The sequence below is a fragment of the Arachis hypogaea genome, chromosome 3, assembly GCF_003086295.3.
Source record: "Arachis hypogaea cultivar Tifrunner chromosome 3, arahy.Tifrunner.gnm2.J5K5, whole genome shotgun sequence".
Taxonomy (NCBI): domain Eukaryota; kingdom Viridiplantae; phylum Streptophyta; class Magnoliopsida; order Fabales; family Fabaceae; genus Arachis; species Arachis hypogaea.
In genome coordinates this window covers 117,689,214-117,710,914 of record NC_092038.1, presented here as the reverse complement: position 1 = coordinate 117,710,914, position 21,701 = coordinate 117,689,214, and the positions used below count along the sequence as shown (strand labels likewise).

The following is a 21,701-nucleotide window of genomic DNA, read 5'->3' as shown; positions in this document are numbered from 1 at the left end:
TGAAGATGGGAGTAGATGAGTTCATACCCATTGAACACCCAATCACCAAGAAGTCAATGGAAGGACAAATGCAAGACAACTCTATCAAGAGGAGGGCGCAGGAATTCCTCCCTGAATTCCCAAGAATTGACTACTGGACCAGCCTAGAAGTATCTATCACCAAGTTGCAAGAGACTATGGAGCAACTGAAGGAAGAACAGCAGAATCAGAACTGCATGCTCTGCAAATTGCTGAAGGAACAAGAGAAGCAGGGGCGTGAACTCCAAGAGTTGAAACGCCAAAAGCTCTCCTCTCAAGTTGAGGGAGCATCCACTTCTCAAAATCAAGGTTGTTGAGTCCTAACTCTGTGAAAACCTATATCATTAGGAGCCTATTTTTTGCGTTTTTTTGTTTTGTTTTCTATTTTTTTTTTACTTTTAGTCTCATCTTATATCTATCTTTGAGTCTTGTTCTTAATTCATAATTAATAAAATTGAAATTTTATGCCTTAAAGCTATGAATGTCCTATGAATCCATCACCTCTCTTAAATGAAAAATGCTTTAATCACAAAAGAACAAGAAGTACAGGATTTCGAAATTTATCCTTGAAACTAGTTGAATTAGTTTGATGTGGTGACAATACTTTTTGTTTTCTGAATGAATGCTTGAACAGTGCATATGTCTTTTGAATTTGTTGTTTTGAGAATGTTAAAATTGTTGGCTCTTGAAAGAATGAGGAAAAAGAGAACTGTTATTGAGGATCTAAAAATTATTAGATTGATTCTTGAAGCAAGAAAAAGTAGTGGATACAAAAAAAAATTTCGAAAAAAAAAGAAGAAAAGAAAAAGAAAAAGAAAGAAATAAAGTTGTGATCCAAGGCAACAAGAGTGTGCTTAAGAACCCTGGACACCTCTAATTGGGGACTTTAGCAAAGCTGAGTCACAATCTGAAAAGGTTCACTCAATTATGTGTCTGTGGCATGTATGTATCCGGTGGTAATACTGGAAGACAGAGTGCTTTGGGCCACAGCCAAGACTCATACACTAGCTATGTTCAAGAATCATTATACTCAACTAAGAGAATCAATAACACTATCTGAGTTCTGAGTTCTTATAGATGCCAATCATTCTGAACTTCAAGGGATAGAGTGAGATGCCAAAACTGTTCGGAGACAAAAAGCTACTAGTCCCGCTCATCTAATTGGGGCTAAGTTTCCTTGATATTTTGGAGTCTATAGTATATTCTCTTCTTTTTATCCTATTTTGATTTTCAGTTGCTTGGGGACAAGCAACAATTTAAGTTTGGTGTTGTGATGAGCGGATAATTTATACGCTTTTTGGCATTGTTTTTAGTATGTTTTTAGTATATTTTAGTTAGTTTTTAGTATATTTTTATTACTTTTTAGTTAAAAATCACTTTTCTGGACTTTACTATGAGTTTGTGTGTTTTTCTGTGATTTCAGGTATTTTCTGGCTGAAATTGAGGGTTCTGAGCAAAAATCTGATTCAGAGACTGAAATGGACTGTAGATGCTGTTGGATTCTGACCTCCCTGCATTCGAAGTGGATTTTCTGGAGCTACAAATACCCAATTGGCGCGCTCTCAACGGCGTTGGAAAGTAGACATCCTGGGCTTTCCAGAAATATATGATAGTCCATACTTTGCCCAAGATTTGATGGCCCAAACCGGCGTGGCAAATCAGCCTCAGAAATTCCAGCGTTTAACGCTGGAACTGGCATAAAACTTGGAGTTAAACGCCCAAACTGGAATAAAAGCTGGCGTTTAACTCCAGAAAAGGTCTCTACACGAAAATGCCTCATTGCTCAGCCCAAGCACACACCAAGTGGACCCAGAAGTGGATTTTTACGTCATTTACTCATTTCTGTATACCCTAGGATACTAGTTTACTATTAATAGGATCTTTTGACATTGTATCTGGACCTCATGACACTTTACACGTTTCTTTGTGTATCTTCCACGGCATGAGTCTCTAAACCCCATGGTTGGGGGTGAGGAGCTCTGCTGTGTCTTGATGAATTAATGCAATTACTACTGTTTCTCATTCAATCATGCTTGCTTCCATTTTAAGATAATACTTGTTCTTAACCCGGATGAATGTGATGATCCGTGACAATCATCATCATTCTCAACTATGAACGTGTGCCTAACAACCACCTCCGTTCTACCTTAGATTAAGTAGTTATCTCTTGGATTCTTTAATCGGAATCTTCGTGGTATAAGCTAGAACTGATGGCGGCATTCAAGAGAATCCGGAAGGTCTAAACCTTGTCTGTGGTATTCTGAGTAGGATTCAATGATTGAATGACTGTGACGTGCTTCAAACTCCTAGCAGGCGGGGCGTTAGTGACAGACGCAAAAGAATCGCTGGATTCTATTCCGGCCTGACCGAGAACCGACAGATGATTAGCCATGCTGTGACAGAGCATAGGAACATTTTCACTGAGAGGATGGGAGGTAGCCATTGACAACGGTGAAACCCTACATACAGCTTGCCATGGAAGGAGCCTTGCGTGTTTGATGAAGAAGACAGTAGGAAAGCAGAGATTCAGAAGATGGAGCATCTCCAAAACCTCAACCTATTCTCCATTACTGCAAAACAAGTAACCATTTCATGTTCTTCTGTTTTTCACAATCAATCCTGATAATTTTTGATATCCTGACTAAGATTTACAAGATAACCATAGCTTGCTTCAAGCCGACAATCTCCGTGGGATCGACCCTTGCTCACGCAAGGTATTACTTGGACGACCCAGTGCACTTGCTGGTTAGTAGTGCGGAGTTGCAAAAGTGTGATTGCAATTTCGTGCACCACTAGCCGTGTTCTAAATGATGCACAGAAGAATTACACAACCACAGAAAAAGAGTTACTTGCAGTGGTTTATGCCATTGACAAGTTTAGATCCTACTTAGTGGGGTCAAAGGTGATTGTGTACACTGACCATGCTGCTCTTAAATACTTACTCACAAAGCAGGATTCAAAACCAGGCTCATAAGGTGGGTATTGCTTTTGCAAGAGTTTGATATAGAAATAAGAGACAGAAAAGGGACAGAGAACCAGGTAGCTGATCATCTGTCCCGAATTGAACCAGTAGCTGGGGCGTCCCTCCCTTCTACTGAGATCTCTGAAACCTTTCCAGATGAGCAACTCTTTGCCATCCAAGAAGAACCATGGTTTGCAGATATTGCAAATTATAAAGCTGTGAGGTTCATACCACAGGAGTACAGCAGGATGCAAAGAAAAAAATTAATTTCAGATGCCAAGTACTACCTATGGGATGAGCCATATCTCTTTAAGAGATGTGCAGACGGAATAATCCGCAGATGTGTACCTAGAGAGGAAGCACAAAGGATCCTATGGCATTGCCATGGATCGCAGTATGGGGGACATTTTGGAGGTGAGCGAACAGCCACTAAGGTCCTCCAATGCGGATTCTACTGGCCTACTATCTATAGGGATGCCCGGGAGTTTGTGCGTAACTATGACAGTTGCCAAAGAGCTGGTAACTTGCCTCATGGTTACGCCATGCCTCAACAAGGGATCCTAGAGATTGAATTGTTTGATGTATGGGGAATTGACTTTATAGGTCCCTTCCCACCATCATACTCAAACACTTATATTCTAGTGGCAGTAGACTATGTGTCTAAATGGGTAGCAGCAATTGCCACACCCAATAATGATACCAAGACCGTACTGAAATTCCTACAGAAACACATCTTCAGCAGGTTTGGTGTTCCCAGAGTACTAATCAGTGATGGGGGCACTCATTCTGCAATAAACAGCTGTACTCTGCTATGGTCCGATATGGAATTACCCACAAAGTGGCAACTCCATATCACCCACAGACAAATGGGAAAGCTGAAGTCTCTAATAGAGAGCTAAAAAGAATCCTGGAACGGACTGTTATTGCCCGTAGAAAGGATTGGGCAAGGAGCTTGGATGATGCTCTGTGGGCATACAGAACAGCCTTCAAGACTCCTATGGTAACCTCTCCATACCAACTTGTGTATGGGAAGGCTTGTCATCTGCCCGTGGAACTGGAACATAAAGCCTACTGGGCAACCGGATTCCTAAACATGGATGCTAAGTTAGCTGGTGAAAAAGATTGCTCCAGCTAAATGAGCTAGAGGAGTTCAGACTCAATGCCTTTGAAAATGCAAAAATTTATAAGGAAAAGGCAAAAAAGTGGCATGACAAGAAGTTGTCATCCAGAGTCTTTGAGCTAGGACAAAAAGTTCTACTCTTCAACTCTAGGCTCAGACTATTCCCAAGAAAACTTAAATCCCAGTGGAGGGGTCCATATGTGATTACAGGGGTCTCACCATATGGATATGTTGAGCTTCAGGATATTGATTCTGACAAAAAGTTTATTGTTAATGGACAGAGGATCAAACATTATCTTGAAAGCAATTTTGAGCAAGAATGCTCAAAACTGAGGCTTGAATGAATCTCAGTAAAAGGTCCAGCTAAAGACAATAAAGAAGCGTTTGCTGGGAGGCAACCCAGTCATTAGTAGGTTATCTGTTCTATTTAATAAAAGTTTGATACATATTCTCAAAGAGCAATCATCAAAATTGAAGGAATTCACAGAGTTACAGAATGATTCAGTGCAAAAAGTAGAGAAAAGGAGCTTGCTGGCGAAAAAACGCCAGTAAGGGGTACTCTAGGTGTTAAACGCCAGAATGGATACCATTCTGGGCGTTTAACGCCAGTAAAGGTACCATTTTGGGCGTTAAACGCCAGAATGGGCACCATTCTGGGAGTTTAACGCCAGGTGTGCAGCATCCTGGGCGTTTAGCAAAACGCCCAGTGATAAAGGGGGTTTCTGGCGTTTAACGCCAGTCAGGGCACCTGGCTGGGCGTTAAACGCCCATAATGGCCAACATTTGGGCGTTAAACGCCAGAATGGATACCATTCTGGGCGTTTAACGCCAGATAGGTGGGGGACAGAGATTTTGCTTTCCACTTCAAATTTTTTCAAACTTTCTTGTTTTGATCCATAATCTTCTGCATAAACACATTTCAAACTTTTATCATTCACCTTCAATTCTTAAAAATTAAAATCATTTTTCAAATCTTTTTCAAATCCTTTCCAAATCTTCTTCAAAAAACTCAAATATCTCTCAAATTCTTTCCATATCTTCTCAAATCTCCTTCAAAATTTTCAAAATCTCTCCCCCCTCCCTTATAAATATACGTTCGGTCATCCCCCTTTCCCCACCATTCGAATTTGCTCTCCTCCTCTCTCTCCTCTTTCTTTTCTTTTGCTTGAGGACAAGGAACCTTCTAAGTTTGGTGTGTTTTTCCGTGATCACTAAGCTAAGGCTCATCAAGATCATGGCTCCCAAAGGAAAACAAACCAATTCTAGAGGCAAGAAAGAGAATGCTCCAAAGGATCTTTGGAGTCAAGAGAGGTTCTTAACCAAAGAACATGCAGACCATTACCACAAAATAATGGGTCTAAGGTCAGTGATCCCGGAAGTTAAATTCGATCTGAAAGAAGATGAATATCCGGAGATCCAAGAGCAAATTCGAAACAGAGGATGGGAAGTTCTAACCAACCCTGAGACAAAGGTTGGAAGAAACATGGTTCAGGAATTCTACTCAAATCTGTGGCTGACAGATAAGTAGAGAATGACTGGAACTGCTTTTCATACCTACAGAACCATGGTCAGATGGAGAATTATTTAATTCCATCTGGACAAAATAAGAGAGGTCTTCAAATTGCCTCAACTGCAAGATGATCCTGAATCTTTTAATAGGAGAATGGTGAGAGCAGATAAGGGGTTGGATCAAGTTCTAGAGGACACATGCCTCCCTGAAACTAAGTGGACAACCAATTCAAAAGGTGTCCCAAACCAACTCAAGAGGGGAGATCTCAAACCAATTGCAAGAGGTTGGCTAGACTTCATTGGGCGTTCCATATTGCCCACTAGCAACCGTTCTGATGTCACTATCAAGAGAGCAGTGATGATTCATTGCATTATGCTGGGAAAAGAAGTGGAGGTTCATTATCTGATTGCTTGTGAGATTCACACAATTGCAAACAAGAATTCCACTGAAGCCAAACTGGCTTACCCAAGCTTAATCTCCTTGCTATGTAAAGATGCTGGGGTGAGGATGGGAGTAGATGAATTCATCCCAATTGAACATCCAATCACCAAGAAGTCAATGGAATGACAAATGCAAGATAATTCTATCAAAAGGAGGGCGCAGGAGTTCCTCCCTGAACACCCTGAAATTAACTACTGGACCCGCCTAGAAGCATCTGTTGCCAAGCTGCAAGAAGCTATGGAACAAATTAAGGAAGAACAGTAGAATCAAAACTGCATGCTCTGCAAATTGCTGAAGGAACAAGAGAAGCAGGGGCGTAAGCTACAGGAGCTGAAATGCCAGAAGCTCTCCCTTGAAGGGTCAAATACCCCACAAGTTGAGGGAGCATCCACTTCTCAAGATCAAGGTTGTTGAGTCCTAACTCTGTGATAACCTCTATTATTAAGAGTCTATTTTAGAGTCATTTAAATTTTTGTTTTCTATTACTATTAGTCTTATCTTATGTTTATCTTTGAGTCTTGTTTTTAATTCATGATTAATGAAATTTAATGTCTATGCCTTAAAGCTATGAATGTCCTATGAATCCATCACCTCTCTTAAATGAAAAATGCTTTAATCACAAAAGAACAAGAAGTGTAGGATTTCAAATTCATCTCTGAAACTAGTTGAATTAGCTTGATGTGGTGACAATACTTTTTGTTTTCTGAATGAATGCTTGAACAGTGCATATGTCTTTTGAATTTTTTGATTAAAGAATGTTAAACTTGTTGGCTCTTGAAAGAATGATGAAAAAGGAGAAATGTTATTGAGGATATGAAAAATCATCAAATTGATTCTTGAAGCAAGAAAAAAAGCAGTGAATTCAAAAAAAATGAAAAAAAAGAAAAGAGAGAGAGAGATAAAAAGTAATCCAAGGCAAAAAGAGTGTGCTTAAGAACCCTGGACACCTCTAATTGGGGACTCTAGCAAAGCTGAGTCACAATCTGAAAAGGTTTACCCAGTTATGTGTATGTGGCATGTATGTATCCGGTGGTAATACTGGAAGACAGAGTGCTTTAGGCCACAGCCAAGACTCATAAAGTAACTGTGTTCAAGAATCATCATACTTAACTAGGAGAATCAATAACATTATTTGAATTCTGAGTTCCTATAGATGCCAATCATTCTAAACTTCAAAGGATAAAGTGAAATGCCAAAACTATTCAGAGGCAAAAAGCTACTAGTCCCGCTCATCTAATTGGAGCTAAGTTTCATTGATATTTTGGAGTCTATAGTATATTCTCTTCTTTTTATCCTATTTGATTTTCAGTTGCTTGGGGACAAGCAACAATTTAAGTTTGGTGTTGTGATGAGCGGATAATTTATACGCTTTTTGGCACTGTTTTTAGTATGTTTTTAGTACATTTTAGTTAGTTTTTAGTATGATTTTATTAGTTTTTATTTAAAATTCACTTTTCTGGGCTTTACTATGAGTTTGTGTGTTTTTTTGTGATTTCAGATAATTTCTGGCTAAAATTGAGGGACCTGAGCAAAAATCTGATTCAGAGGCTGAAAAAGGACTGTAGATGCTGTTGGATTCTGACCTCCCTGCACTCAACGTGAATTTTCTGGAGCTACAGAAGCCCAATTAGCGCGTTCTCAATTGCGTTGGAAAGTAGACATCCTGGGCTTTCCAACAATGTATAATAGTCCATACTTTGTCCGAGATTTGATGGCCCAAACTGGCGTTGCAAATCAGCTTCAGAATTCCCGGCGTTTAACGCCGGAACTGGCACAAAAATTGGAGTTAAACGCCCAAACTGGCACAAAAGCTGGCGTTTAACTCCAGAAAAAGTCTCTACACATGAAAGCTTCAATGCTCAGCCCAAGCACACACCAAGTGGACCCCGGAAGTGGATTTTTACGTCATTTACTCATTTCTGTATATCCTAAGTTACTAGTTCACTATAAATAGGATATTTTGACATTGTATCTTTACCGGATGACACATTACACATTTCTTATTGTATCTTCTACAACATGAGCCTCTAAACCCCATGGTTGGGGGTGAGTAGCTCTGCTGTGTCTTGATGGATTAATGCAATCACTACTGTTTTTCATTCAATCACGCTTGCTTCTATTCTAAGATATCACTTGTTCTTCAACTTGATGAATGTGATGATCCGTGACACTCATCATCATTCTCACCTATGAACGTGTGCCTGACAACCACCTCCGTTCTACTTTAGATTGAGTGAATATCTCTTGGATTCCTTAATCAGAATCTTCGTGGTATAAGCTAGAATTGATGGCGGCATTTAGGAGAATCCGAAAGGTCTAAACCTTGTCTGTGGTATTCTGAGTAGGATTCAAGGATTGAATGACTGTGACGAGTTTCAAACTCTTGAGGGTTGGGCGTTAGTGACAGACGCAAAAGAATCACTGGATTCTATTCCAACAGATGATTAGCCGTGCTGTGACAGAGCGCGTTGAACATTTTCACTGAGAGGATGGGAGGTAGCCATTGACAACAGTGAAATCCTACATACAGCTTGCCATGGAAGGAGCCTTGCATGCATGAAGAAGAAGATAGTAGGAAAGCAGAGATTCAGAAGATAGAGCATCTCCAAAACCTCAACCTATTCTCCATTACTGCAAAACAAGTATTTATTTCATGTTCTTTTACTCTTCACAATTAAACCTGAGAATTATTGATATCCTGACTAAGAGTTACAAGATAACCATAGCTTGCTTCAAGCCAACAATCTCCGTGTGATCGAACCTTACTCACGTAAGGTATTACTTGAACGACCCAGTGCACTTGCTGGTTAGTTGTGCAGAATTGCAAGAGTGTGATTGCAATTTCGTGCACCACTAATCTCGGGCGGAGCTTATCGTATTGGAAGAGGGGCCAATTATAATTTTTTGAAAAAAATATATTTTGTAATTATGGCTAATTTTTTACATAAAAATTAAATGTGTGTTAAGCTAGGTTATGAATGTCAGGGGGTTATACACTATTGTGATGGCGGTGTTTTTTGAATTGACAGACAAGAAATCGGACCGTTCGATTTCTTTACTGAGTGAGAGAGAGAGAGAGAGAGAGAGGAACATAATTCGGATGGTCCGATTTGTGTGGAGCAAAAAATTGTCACTCTTTTGGCGTATGCAAATCGGACCTACCAATTTTAGCTCGTGAATTTTTTTTATTTCGATAGAACACTAATCAAACAGTTTAATTTCAGTGCTTTAAAACATTTGAAATGATAAATAGGCATTTGGACCATCCGAGTTCTTTGTTTATATATACCCCAGATTGGCCGAACTCTCTACATCTTTCTCGTCTCTCAATTCTCAAATCTTCTAAAACTCCTCTTCTTCCTCTTCTCTCATCTTTCTCTCCATTGCTTCAAAAGAAATAATACCGAGGTTGAGAGTGTTGAATGTGAGTATATTATCATGGATTATAGAGTTATTTTAAAAGTATATTATCATAGATAAATTTTGTTACAAACATCTGAAGGAGTGAAATTTTTATGTGAAAATCCATTAGATATTGTTATTCCATTCACACTGTCATTTAAAGAACTAAAATGTGTGATTTGTGAGATGATAGATTATCAAATATCTAAGAGAGTGTTGTGCATTTTATATAGGTATCTTATATCTATGTTTGGTGGGTTCGTTCAATTTCAAACCAAGTATGTAACCGATGAAGCGAGCATGCAAGAAACATTTTCAATGTATATTGAAACTTGCTCCCAAATATCGTTCATCGAGCTGTATATTGAGTTCGAGCATCTGAAGCGGACAAAAATATTAAATTGGAACATTATAATAGTGATAGCAAGGAGGAGTTTGCAAATAACTATGAAGTCGTTGATCTAGGTGAAGACGAAGATCAAGTTAACGGCACTATGGAGTCAGATGTGGCAAAGGTGGCAAATGCCCTAGTAACCCAGCATCCGTTTGAGAAACCTACTTTCACGTACTCGTTGGATTTGGAGGTCATGCATGCACTGAAATTTTCTTAGTACATGAATGCAGGTATGTAATTTGGATATTTGTATGATAGATTAATATTGTAAATCAAGTAGATAATATGAGTAACATATGTGATCTGTGGAATATAATTTATTAAATAGTATTTGATTACTTATTTATTTAGTTAAAATATAGGATAATTACCTGTTTAAATATATTTAGTAATTATTTATGTATATTTTTTAATTTAGTAAATACCATTTGATTATTGATGTATATTTATATTTGAATAATGACAAATATTGAATTATAATTTATAATTTATAGTTAGATTTTAACTTTTAAGACATATATTTAATAGTTCTTTATGTAGCCAAAATATAGCATATAATTACTTGTTTATATTTATTTATTAATTGTTTACATATATTTTTTTCATTTATTAAATCACATTTTAGTATGGTTATTAATTTATTGAATAGTATTTGATTACTTATTTATATTGATTTATAATTTGTAATTTAGATTTAGAGATAGATTTTAACTGTTAAAACATATATTTAATAATTATTTATAAAAATATATATTTTGTGGTGTGATTGTAGTAGAGCTTCTTGTTGTGATAGATGGTGAATTCACCGTGGAATGAAATTTAGTTCGAGCGAGGCAGTGATTAAGGTGATGAAAGATTATACCATCCACAGAGGTGTAGACTATCGAGTGTATGAGTTGGAACCAAGGACATTCTATGCTAAATGTACACAATACGACGCAAGTTTTGATTGGCTGATCAGGGTTAGAAAAATGTGCAAGAAATACTGATGGGAGATAAAGAGGTACAACGGTAGTCACAGTTGTATTAGAGCTACCATTTCTCAAGACCATTCGAAACTAAATTCCAAGACAATTGTAGGAGCAATAAAGCCGTTGGTAGAGATGGACCCATCTATAAAGGTGAAATCAGTCATTGCAAAAGCACAGTCAAAATTTAACTACACCATAAGTTATCACAAAGCATGGTTAGCAAAACAGAAAGCAGTGGAGTCAATTTTTGGAGGTTGGAAAGCTTCGTATGAGGCTTTGCACATATGATTTGAGGCCATGTGTCACAAGGGGCCATTAGCAGTCGTTCATTTTGAAACAATACCTGCATACCAGGAGAATGACTTGGTTTCTGATATTTGTATCCTACATTGAGTTTTTTGGATTTATTTTCCTTGTATTAGAGCATTCAGACATCGTAAGCCCGTAGTGCAGGTAGACGGGACTCATTTGTATAGAAAATACAAGGGTTATTTGTTTGTTATAGTTTCACAGGATGACAATAAAAATATCGTGTCTATTGCATTTATCATAGTAGAGGGAGAGACATCTAAGGCATGACACTTTTTTCTTAGTAACTTGCGACAACATGTAGTGACACGTGATGGTATGGGCCTTATCTTTGATCGACATGAATCCATCCGTTTAGCTATTACTCATAGTAATGGAGCTTGACCTTCTCCTAGAGCTTTCCACATGTTTTGTATCCAGTATATAGAGTCCAACTTTTTGAGGAAGTTCAAGGCATCATACCTGTAGAAGTTTATCGTCAACATTGGTAAATTTAAATAAAACAAAGTTTGTTATTGTTATAGTTACTACTATAATGAATGTTGTTTATAGTTGGCCTCTTTTTATCATACGATATTCGAGGACGTTTTGCGAGTACGAAATGCATTATCAGTGATTACATGAACGGGGTGAGACTTACACTAACTGGCTGAATTGGATCCCACGTGAATAGTATGCTTTGACTTTTGATGGTGGATACCAATGGGGTCATATAACTACCAATCTAGTGGAGTGCATCAATTCGGTCTTTAAAGGGACATTCAATCTCCTAGTCACTGCACTTGTTAAGGAAAAATTTTACAAGCTTAATGAACTATTTACCAAGAAAAGAGCTGAGGCTGAGGCTTGTATTAATGCTGGACATGTGTTCTCTAAGATTGTGATCTCCAAATTTCATGCAAATCAGCGGGCATCGAGAAGCATCCAGGTTAGTTACTTTGACAGACAGAATGAGGTCTTTAAAGTACGTAAAATACCTGGTGGATTGGTGACGGAGGAAAAATGTCAGTAAAGATTTTCACAAAAATATTGCGTTGCAAGTATAGTTCTAAACCGACAATTAAACCTCAATCAATATTTAAATTGTTTGTCACTTAAGCAAACCCAATAAAATTAACCGAAGTATTTAAACCTCGGGTCGTCTCTCAAGGAATTGCAGGGAAGTGTAGTTATTATTGGTTATGGAAAAGTATATTTTTGGATTTTGGAATAAGGAATAAGAAAGTAAAATAACAAGGAAATAAAATAACAACTAAGAAAAGTCCTAACAAGGATTGAGAATTGGAATTCATATCCTCATTATCATCATCAATTGTGATGCTAATTGCCTTTTGATTTCACTTAGTCAACCTCTAACAATGAAGGAAAGTCAAGTGAGCAAAATCAACTTAACAAGTCCTAATCAAAGACTAGATTTAGTGAATCCTAAGCCAACTAGCAAGTCTCAATCACCAATCAACAAAAGAATTTTGATAACTCAAGAGTCTCTAATTGATCAATCCAAGATAGGAACATCAAAAACTAATTTAAAATCCAACCAAGCATTTTATCAAACACTTGGAAGGTATAACATAAAAACATAGAAAATTAACGAGATATAGCAAAATCTAAAACTAACCAAAGCAACGAAATAACAATAACAAAGTAATTGAACAATAAGAAATGTGAAACATAAATTGCATTAATGAAAATTGAGAGTAGCACATGAACTCATAAATTAAATTAGCAAAATAAAGGAATCAATGAGAGAAGTAATCAACTAAAGTGCTAGAACAAATAAAAGTAGAAGAAACCTAAATTAAAGCAAGGTAGAATTCTGAAATTGAGAAGAAATAAACCTAAAAACCCTAAAACCTAGAGAGAGGAGAGAGCCTCTCTCTCTAGAATTCTACATCTAAACCTAACTAATGTGAATGAAATGATTCCCCCTTCTAGCTCCACTCTCCAGCCTCTAATCAGTATTTTCGGGCCTGAAATTGGGTCCAAAGCAGCCCAGAAATCGCCCCTAACATTTTCTGTAAGTTGCATCATGTGACGCTCTGTCACGCGTACGCATCGCTTACACGTACGCGTCGCCCACGCATACGCATCGCTGCACAAATTCCTGGTCACGCATATGCATCACCTACACGTACGCATCGCTTGCCTGCTTCCCAAAACCTCAATTTTTTGTGTTCCTTCCACTTTTGCATGCTTTCTTTTCATTCTCTAAGCTATTCCTACCCTAGAAAACCTGAAATCACTTAACACACATATCACGGCATCGAATGGTAATAAGAGAGGATTAAAATTAGCAAATTTAAGGCCAAAGAAGCATGTTTTCAATCATAGAATAAAATTAAGAAGGAAAATGTAAAACATGCGAATTATATGAATAAGTGTGAAAATAGTGGATAAAATCTGCTCAATTCAAAACAAAATTAACCGTAAAATAGTGGTTTATCAATTGGAGTATGCAGCTGACCTACGTCGACAACATTGTGACTGTGGTGAATTCTAGGTGGACTGGATTCCGTGTCAACATGTATTTGTTTGTTGTGCAAATCAGCGGCTGGATTGGCAAGTGTACGTCCATGATGTTTACAAGATGGACCAAGTTCGAAGAGTATACAGAGTTAGGTTTAGGCCACTAGGAAATCCTACAACATGGCCTGTTTATCATGGACCTCAATTTATAGGCAATTAATTCCTCAGACGGGTAGCCAAAGGTCGGCAAAGATGACCCGGTTTTTTATTGAGATGGACACTCAGATGTTGCATGGTTCAAGGCGATGTAAGCAATGTGGTGCCGAGGGCAACAGTGTAGTAGATGTCGTCAACGCGGATGGTCTACTAGGTAGTCATCATCCTCATCATCAACTGTCTTATTGCTCTCCTGAATTAGACCCATTGAAATGCGCCGCAGGTTTTCCACTCTGTATAATCCCTGCCGTGGCATTATCTCTCTTACTCGAGTCAACAGATAGTCTACCTAAAAAATTTCTAGAGGAAGTGCGATGTCGAGATCTTGAATCCAAGGACCTCCTACCTGAAGTAATACCACTCGGGTGTGCCAGCTGGTCGGTGGGAATGTCACCATAATTACCTGAATGTAAGTGACCTAGTCTAGAGCCATGAATCCAAGCAGCTAGCTAGACGAAGCTTGATCCCGTAACTCAAACTGTGGAACACTCCAATATTATTGATGTAATGGGACTGATGGTGTAAAATAATCCGAAGAATGCGTGTGAGGAATATATGGTGTAAAATACTCAGGCTCTTGTTGTGCTTGTGTGTGTGAATGTGGCGGTGGCGATGCCGGTGGCAGTGGTTGCTGCTATTGATTCTCCTGATTATGCACTGGATTGTCCTCCTAAATCTCTTGAAATACGAGGTCTAACAATTGCAAGTGGGCACCATATGTACCTAGATACTAATGTATGTAAATTTTCAAAGGATACTGTGAAGGCACCAAGTGCTCAGCAAGAACATGACTATAGATTCGTCCATTGCATCATCCAAAAAGAGTGGGTTACAAACCAATCTTCATTCTTAGGTCCTGTCAGCAGTTTGCCGTGTGCTTCTCCTAGATCCCACTCTTGATGAGGAACACCTTGGGTCAAACCAAATTGTCTTCTCACTCTATCAGATGCATGCCACTCAATGTATTCGAAAAATATCAGCAGTACCGTGGCACTCCAAATAACTGAATGCTGACAGATGTCAACAGGAATCACGTCTGACTCAATGTGATTAATTGCATAAGCCTCCCAAACAAACTGGACACATTGAAATTAAAAGAGGATTACACACCAAATAATAATATGGCTAAACAAAAAATAGATACTTATTTATTATAATATACATATCCTTCTTACAAATTATCCAATGACCTCCTAAAGTGAGCAAGAGAATAAAGCATGTGAGGCGATCAGCACGCTTCCAGTTACGCCATCTGACATAAGACAACTCGTTAATTAACTTTGATCGTAAAAATTAAAATACAATGTGCTACACATTTTAAAAGTAGATAGTAATTAATTTTACCTATTTGCAACTGAAAAGAGTCAAGGATTGCCAAAAATTGGTGCAAGAAATGGTAGACAAATCCAAGCCCATGTAAGCAAAAATGTCAGTGGACCATCCATCTCTTTGTAGTCGACACGAGATGCCTACACAATGCTCTATACAAGTGTGTCAAGCATGTCGATCCCCAACAAATTGTATGATCCTTGGAAAGTTACGGAGCAATGGCAAAAACTTTCAGTGCACCGCTGTCCCAAACTTGTCTCCAAATAGAATGGTCCTAAATAATAATATTATATGGCACTTTACGTACGTCTAAATGTAAATATCATCAGTTAAGACTAAAATATCTTTCAGTTTCTGAAACCATATCAACTTTATGAAGCTTCCTCTACAATCTGTCTTCCTAGGTGCAACACCAAACTGGTGCAAGCATTCAGCCTCTATGGCCTCATAACTACTCAAGTCGGTCTTGTAACTGAAAGACCATTTGTCGAAAGACCAAGAATTATCGCCACATCCTCCAATGTCACAACACACTCACCAACTGGAAAATAAAATGTGTCCGTCTTAGGACTTCATCTCTCAATTAGAGCATTAAAATACCGCCTGACATTGGATTACTCCAATTTAGGAAATGTGATAAAAACCAGTCTCCCATAAATACTCCTTCATAATTTGATTGTACGGATTCGGCGGTATTAAGTAGTTACATGTCAACATCCACGAACCCTACAAAACGTAGTCATATATCACATTAAACAAAAATAACCATAATTAACTAATAAATTAAATTTAACAATATCTCATTTTTATTATCACATAACTCGTATAATATAATTATATTAACAATTATATTATTAACTACTTGAAATATACTAAATATATTTTACAAAAAATCCACATTTATTTTTAGTAGCTTCTAACAGTAATTAATAAAACTTAAATGAATCTAAAATATAAATCTAATTATGATTAGATACATTAAAACTATATTTTTAATGTCTAAAAACCTATTTATTTTATAATAATAATAATAATAATTTATTATTTTCTATTTATATAATCAGAATAATTTTAAAAAGTATTAAACACCTCAATATATATATATACCACCAAATTTATTAAAAATCATAAATAATTTATTAAATTCATATTTAAAATTTAGTGTTACTAACATAATTCATTACCTAAATTACACTAAATTTACTCGGTTTCGATTTTTTATGTTACTATGATGATAATAATAATATACCTTAATTACTTCACTAATTAAGAAAGAAGAATGATTAATTATTATATTTAAACAATTTCAAAACTTTCACTTCCAGTACAATACAATAAAAAAACATATTAATCAAATATTTAACTAACACCATACAATAATAAATAGTTAATCCTTAATTAAATATTTAAATAATATATTTATAATAATAATTAATTCCATAATTATTCAAAAGTCTTCTAAAATTTATTTTATTTTACTGATTATTTCTAACAATTAATAATAATAATATTATATATAATCTTAATAATTATTACTACAATAATTTTACTAATCTCTAGCTAATATTATCATTAGTATTTTTACTAAATCAAAATATTTGATAATAAAAACTTACATAATTAGAATGACTAAGATAATTAATAATATGAAACTCTAAACTATTAATTTCTTTTATTTTTGGTCTCTTTAACATTGTTAATATTTTGGTAGTGGCACTTTTGTTCTTCCTCGTTGGATTTGTGCAACAATGGAAGAAGAGAAGAGGAATATGGGGTTGGGGGTATTCTGGAAAGTTAGCAAAGAATGAGAGTGAAAGAAATGGGTAGGAGAGTGCTTAGAAGGTTTCTTTTAAGGAGAGCGGGTCAAGAGGCTCGGACGTCCTGCATGCAAGACACTGGTATCTGGTACACAAATCGACCAATTCGATTTGTGTACCTCTGATTTGTATAATCGAACCGTCTGATTACTATCTCTTCACTTGGATCATCCAATTTTTTCAGCGCAGTCATCACAGTTCTGTAAATCTTTCTACACTCAAAATAACACTGCAATACACTAATTCTATTCCATATCAAAATAAAAAAGTGTATAAATATAGCCTGCTAAAAATTTTAATATATCACTTATATCTCATATTTTCATATTATGTTATTTAAGGATAATTTATTAATTAATTTTGTCACAAAAAAATTTATTAATTAATTTTAAAATAAGCCCAAGATATAACAAAGCCCAAATGTCTAATATCAACATATTAATAACATCCCAAAAAAAAAGACATTAATTAAAATAATGGCCTAACTTATTACAATAAGTAAAACTAACAGATAAAATAAATATTATTTACTCTCATTCTCTCTCATCTTATCTATCCGAAATCTCGAATAGTCTTTTTTAACAGTAATATACTTATTTTTCTTCTATCTCCTTAAATAGTGATTTCATATTTTCTACTCTTTTTTATTCTTTGCTCAAATTTAAAAAAGGTTCTACTTCTATTAGTGTTTATTCTCACTTAAAATTTGTCATTAAAAATTAAAATATAAATATTTTAGTAAATCGCTAAACGTTTGCTCTTTAAAATTAGTCTAATTCGGCCTCTGTCGCAAATTCTTTTTGAACGTGGTGATTGAAAATGAATAGCTTTTATAATATGTCTTTTAAGTTAGGTGGCTACTCCAATAAAAATTTTATGATTGTCATCATATGAAGATATTTTATTTTGATCATTAAATGATAGATTGTAGGACTTGATTTTTATTTGAATTAAAAGTGTTACTTTTATTTAAAGCGTTACTAAACAAATAAGTTACACTTTTTAAACAAAGATCATCATGAGAAGATATTTTTGGCATCTTCATGGGAGTAGTTGCCTTTAAGTTATACACTCCAATTTTGATAGAAGTAACCTCTTTTTTATTTGAATAATATTTTATAGGTAAATATTTATCATGTAATAACTTAAAATATAGATTAAAGAAAGTTAATTATGCATAACTACAGAAATTATTTTTAATATGGAAATAGAAATAGTGTTTTGGTTGAATATTGATATTTGAAATTTATTATAATATTCTAGAAGTTATTCAACATACCCCCATGTGTTTTAACATTCCCTCCCCCAAGTGTTGGTTAAGATGTTACCACGTGTTCAACACACTCTCACGTATTGCAACACACCTTCATATATTGACTTCCTACCTGAGAAAATTTACCTACATGTAATTACACTAAATAATTTCATTTTCAATAAAAATACCAATACTTTTTTCATATTAAAAAAAATTAGCCGCATAACTATTAAGATGTGCAACATTCACTTAACATCATAGTAATTTATTTAAAGCTTATTTGTCCATTTTTATAAATGTTAATTTAGTTAAAACTTTATAACAAACAATGAGATTGTGTTGCCATAATAGTTTTTGTTTTTGCACTCATAATAATGACAGACACCATTATTAAGCGTGTAACGCCAAAAAAAATGGATCAATAATTAATAAACCAAACATTAAAAAAAAACATTTATAAATTTTAGCTAAATTAGGCCGATTTTAGTGTTGAATACTAAGCTTTTTCCTTATTTTTATTGTACACATTTAATAAAGTAATAATAATGATAAATTACATAAATAAATAAAAGAAGAATCAAAATTACCCAAGTGTAAAAATTAGAGATTGGCTATATTTGGGTTATGTACTTACTTTATGAAAACCGTAGTAAGGTATAAAACTTTCAATATTTAAATAAATAAAATAAAAACATTAATTACCAAAATAAATAAATTTAAAAATATTTACTGATTTACGTTTTCTAGTTATATCTCGTTTACATCGTAAATGAGATGGCATTGCATGTATCTCGTTTATAATGTAAACGAGATACATGGAGTTGTGTCCCACTGGCTATAAAAGAATGTATAATCCTTAGTATTCTTCACAAACTTTTCGTATTATATTTCTCACAAATACAAGGCATTAATGGCCAGTAGTAGTTTGTACATAGTTGTGCTTGTGTATCCCAATTGCCGCATGAGAAACGGTGACAACGGGGTGACATTTGAGTGCGAGGATCCGATATTGTTTCACACTGAGCGTGTGAATATGTTGTCAGATTTGAAGAGTTTGATATTGAGCAGGCTCGGTGGTACAGAAGCGAGGGGAATCGGAAGGATGGCGTATAAGTTGCTGGCCCCCATGGGTAACGGAGTCTTCCGGTTTTGACTATTCCGACTTCAAGGAGACGAGCATGTGCGAGTGATGTTCGACATTCATGGGAGGACCATGGTGGAGCAAGTGATGGAGCTGTTTGCAGAGGTGGGACACAGTGGTGGTGGTCCTTCCGTACACTCGACCTATGTGCAGGACGAATGACCCCTCGCACCACCGTCCATTCATGTCGTCGTTCCAGTGGATGAGGCAAAGGAGTGCGAGGAGGAGTCGAACGAGGATTACGTGGCAGACAGTGGTGATAGCTACTTGTCCGATAGTGGGGATGATAATGAGTGTGTTCTGGAGACACCCGTTCCGACTGCAGGCTGTCACGTCCTGCCTCCACCTCTTCCAATACCGGCACTTTCGGCAATTTCGTCTCACTATCACAGTCTGGATTTGGACGCCATGTATGAGAGGACTCCGTTTCTTGACACGGGTGAAGAGGATTACAACCTAGACGATGGCGTAGAGTTTCGAGTCAGCCACAAGTTTAGAAGTCGTGAGGCAGTTCTTCAGGGTATCAAGAACTACAGTATTTAGAGAAGTGTGGAGTACCGAATGATCGAATCGAACCGGTTAAAGTACCATCTGCAGTGCTGTTAAGCTGATAATGGGTGTCAATGGAGCCTCCGTGTGGCCCTTCATCAGAACCTCGAATACTGGTAAGCATAGGTTTACCTGTGTCTTTCATTACTTCTATACGATATACTAAGTAAGTATACGACATGGCTAAAGCAATCCTATGTTGTTGTGTTTAAGGAGGTTCGGAGGGTGGGTGGAGTGCATAGTTGTCTAGCACCCACTATATCTCAAGACCATCGTCAGCTCAACAGCAGTCTGATCTACCGGGTCATCTTGCCATTGATTCAGTCCAACCCCTCTGTAAGCATTTTGGTTTTGCAACGAGAGGTCCAAGCAAGCTATCACTTCAAACCGTTCTATGGAAAGTTGTGGATGGCAAAGCAGAAGGCAATTGCACAAATCTATGGGATTGGGAAGAAGCGTACAACAAGGTTCCCAAGTTGCTTCAGGCACTGCAAAGCTGTTTTCCTGGTACCATTTGAGACCTATGCGTCAAACCATTCTACGATGGACACCTCCTGGTACGTGACTGCAGTATGTTCGACAAGGTATTTTGGTCTTTCCCGTCCTGTGTCGAAGCCTTCAAGCATTGCAAGCCCTTTGTCTCTGTAGATGGTACGCATCTGTATGGCAGGTATGGTGGTGTGTTGCATATTGCGATGGCGCAAGATGGGAACAGCAACATCTTGCCTATTGCTTTTGTCATCGTGGAGTCCGAGATCACCGAGTCATGGTCGTTCTTCCTAACTAATCTGAGACGCTACGTCACCCCACAAGACGGCCTGCTGGTTATCTCCGATAGATCTCAAGCTATTAAGACTGCGCTTAGCTTCGATGATAGTGGTTGGCATCCCCCCAGAGCCTACCATGTTTATTGCATAAGACACATGGCTACGAACTTCATGACTCGGTTCAAGTCATCCGAGGGGCAAGAGGTACCTTATTAACGCTGCTTATAGTCCAAGCCAGGCCGATTACGAGTGGTACATGGATGCGTTGAGGAGGCTCTCGCCTACGATGGTTGACTGGGCTAGTCATTTTAGGAAGGAGATTTGGCTACAACATTGCGACAGCGGGTGTCAATTTGGTCACATGACGACAAATCTGTCCGAGTGCATCAATGCAGTGTTGAAGGGCACCTGGTACTTACTGATTTCTGCCATTGTGCGCATCACGTATGAGAGATTACAGAAGTTATTCGTGACGAAGGGCAAAGAGGCACAGTCACAGCTCGCTGCTGGATGCCGGTTCTCACGGAGACTATTGGCCACCATTGAGAAAAACAGAGAATGGATTCCGATGATACGTGTCACTTACTGTGACAGGCGGACGTCGGTATTTGTTGTGGAGGAGCTTGAGCCGTTTGAGGGATGGGGGGCGGGTCTTCCGTGTTCAGCTATCGGATGGCACATGTGACTATGGCTTGTTCCAATCCATGCACTATCCGTTCCGCCACACACTAGCTGGATGTGCCGCTACTAGCATAGAGTGGGCCCCGTATGTGCATCTTGTGTACAAACAGGAAGTTGTTTTCAAGGTGTACGAGATAGAGTTTCACCCTATCCCAGATGAGTCGATGTGGACAGAGTGGCATGGGATGAGGCTGTGTCCTAACCCAGTAATGCGTCGGAAGGCAACTGGAAGGCCCGTGTCCACCAGGTTCTGGAATGACATGGATGAGACCGAGCAACAGGAGAAGCAGTGTGGCCTGTGTAGGCAATACGGTCATACTAGAAGGGGATGTCCTAATCAGCCCACGGGAGAT

General features: G+C 37.3%; 1 protein-coding gene across 1 annotated transcript; it reads left to right on the top strand.

Moving 5' to 3' along the window:
* Positions 1-19,974: 19,974 nt before the first annotated feature.
* LOC112780093 (uncharacterized) lies at positions 19,975-21,352 on the top strand. The gene is made up of 4 exons (XM_025824435.1): positions 19,975-20,016; positions 20,114-20,457; positions 20,571-20,805; positions 20,906-21,352. The coding sequence occupies exons 1-4, from the start codon at positions 19,975-19,977 to the stop codon at positions 21,350-21,352; spliced, it is 1,068 nt and encodes a 355-aa protein (XP_025680220.1).
* Positions 21,353-21,701: the final 349 nt, after the last annotated feature.

Excerpts from the sequence above, each read along its gene's own strand:
- LOC112780093 (XM_025824435.1), top strand. The coding sequence starts at position 19,975 with ATGGAGCCTCCGTGTGGCCCTTCATCAGAACCTCGAATACTG. Across the intron at positions 20,017-20,113 it reads CATCAGAACCTCGAATACTG|GAGGTTCGGAGGGTGGGTGG; the intron begins GTAAGCATAGGT and ends GTTGTGTTTAAG. Across the intron at positions 20,806-20,905 it reads ATCCCCCCAGAGCCTACCAT|GCCGATTACGAGTGGTACAT; the intron begins GTTTATTGCATA and ends AGTCCAAGCCAG.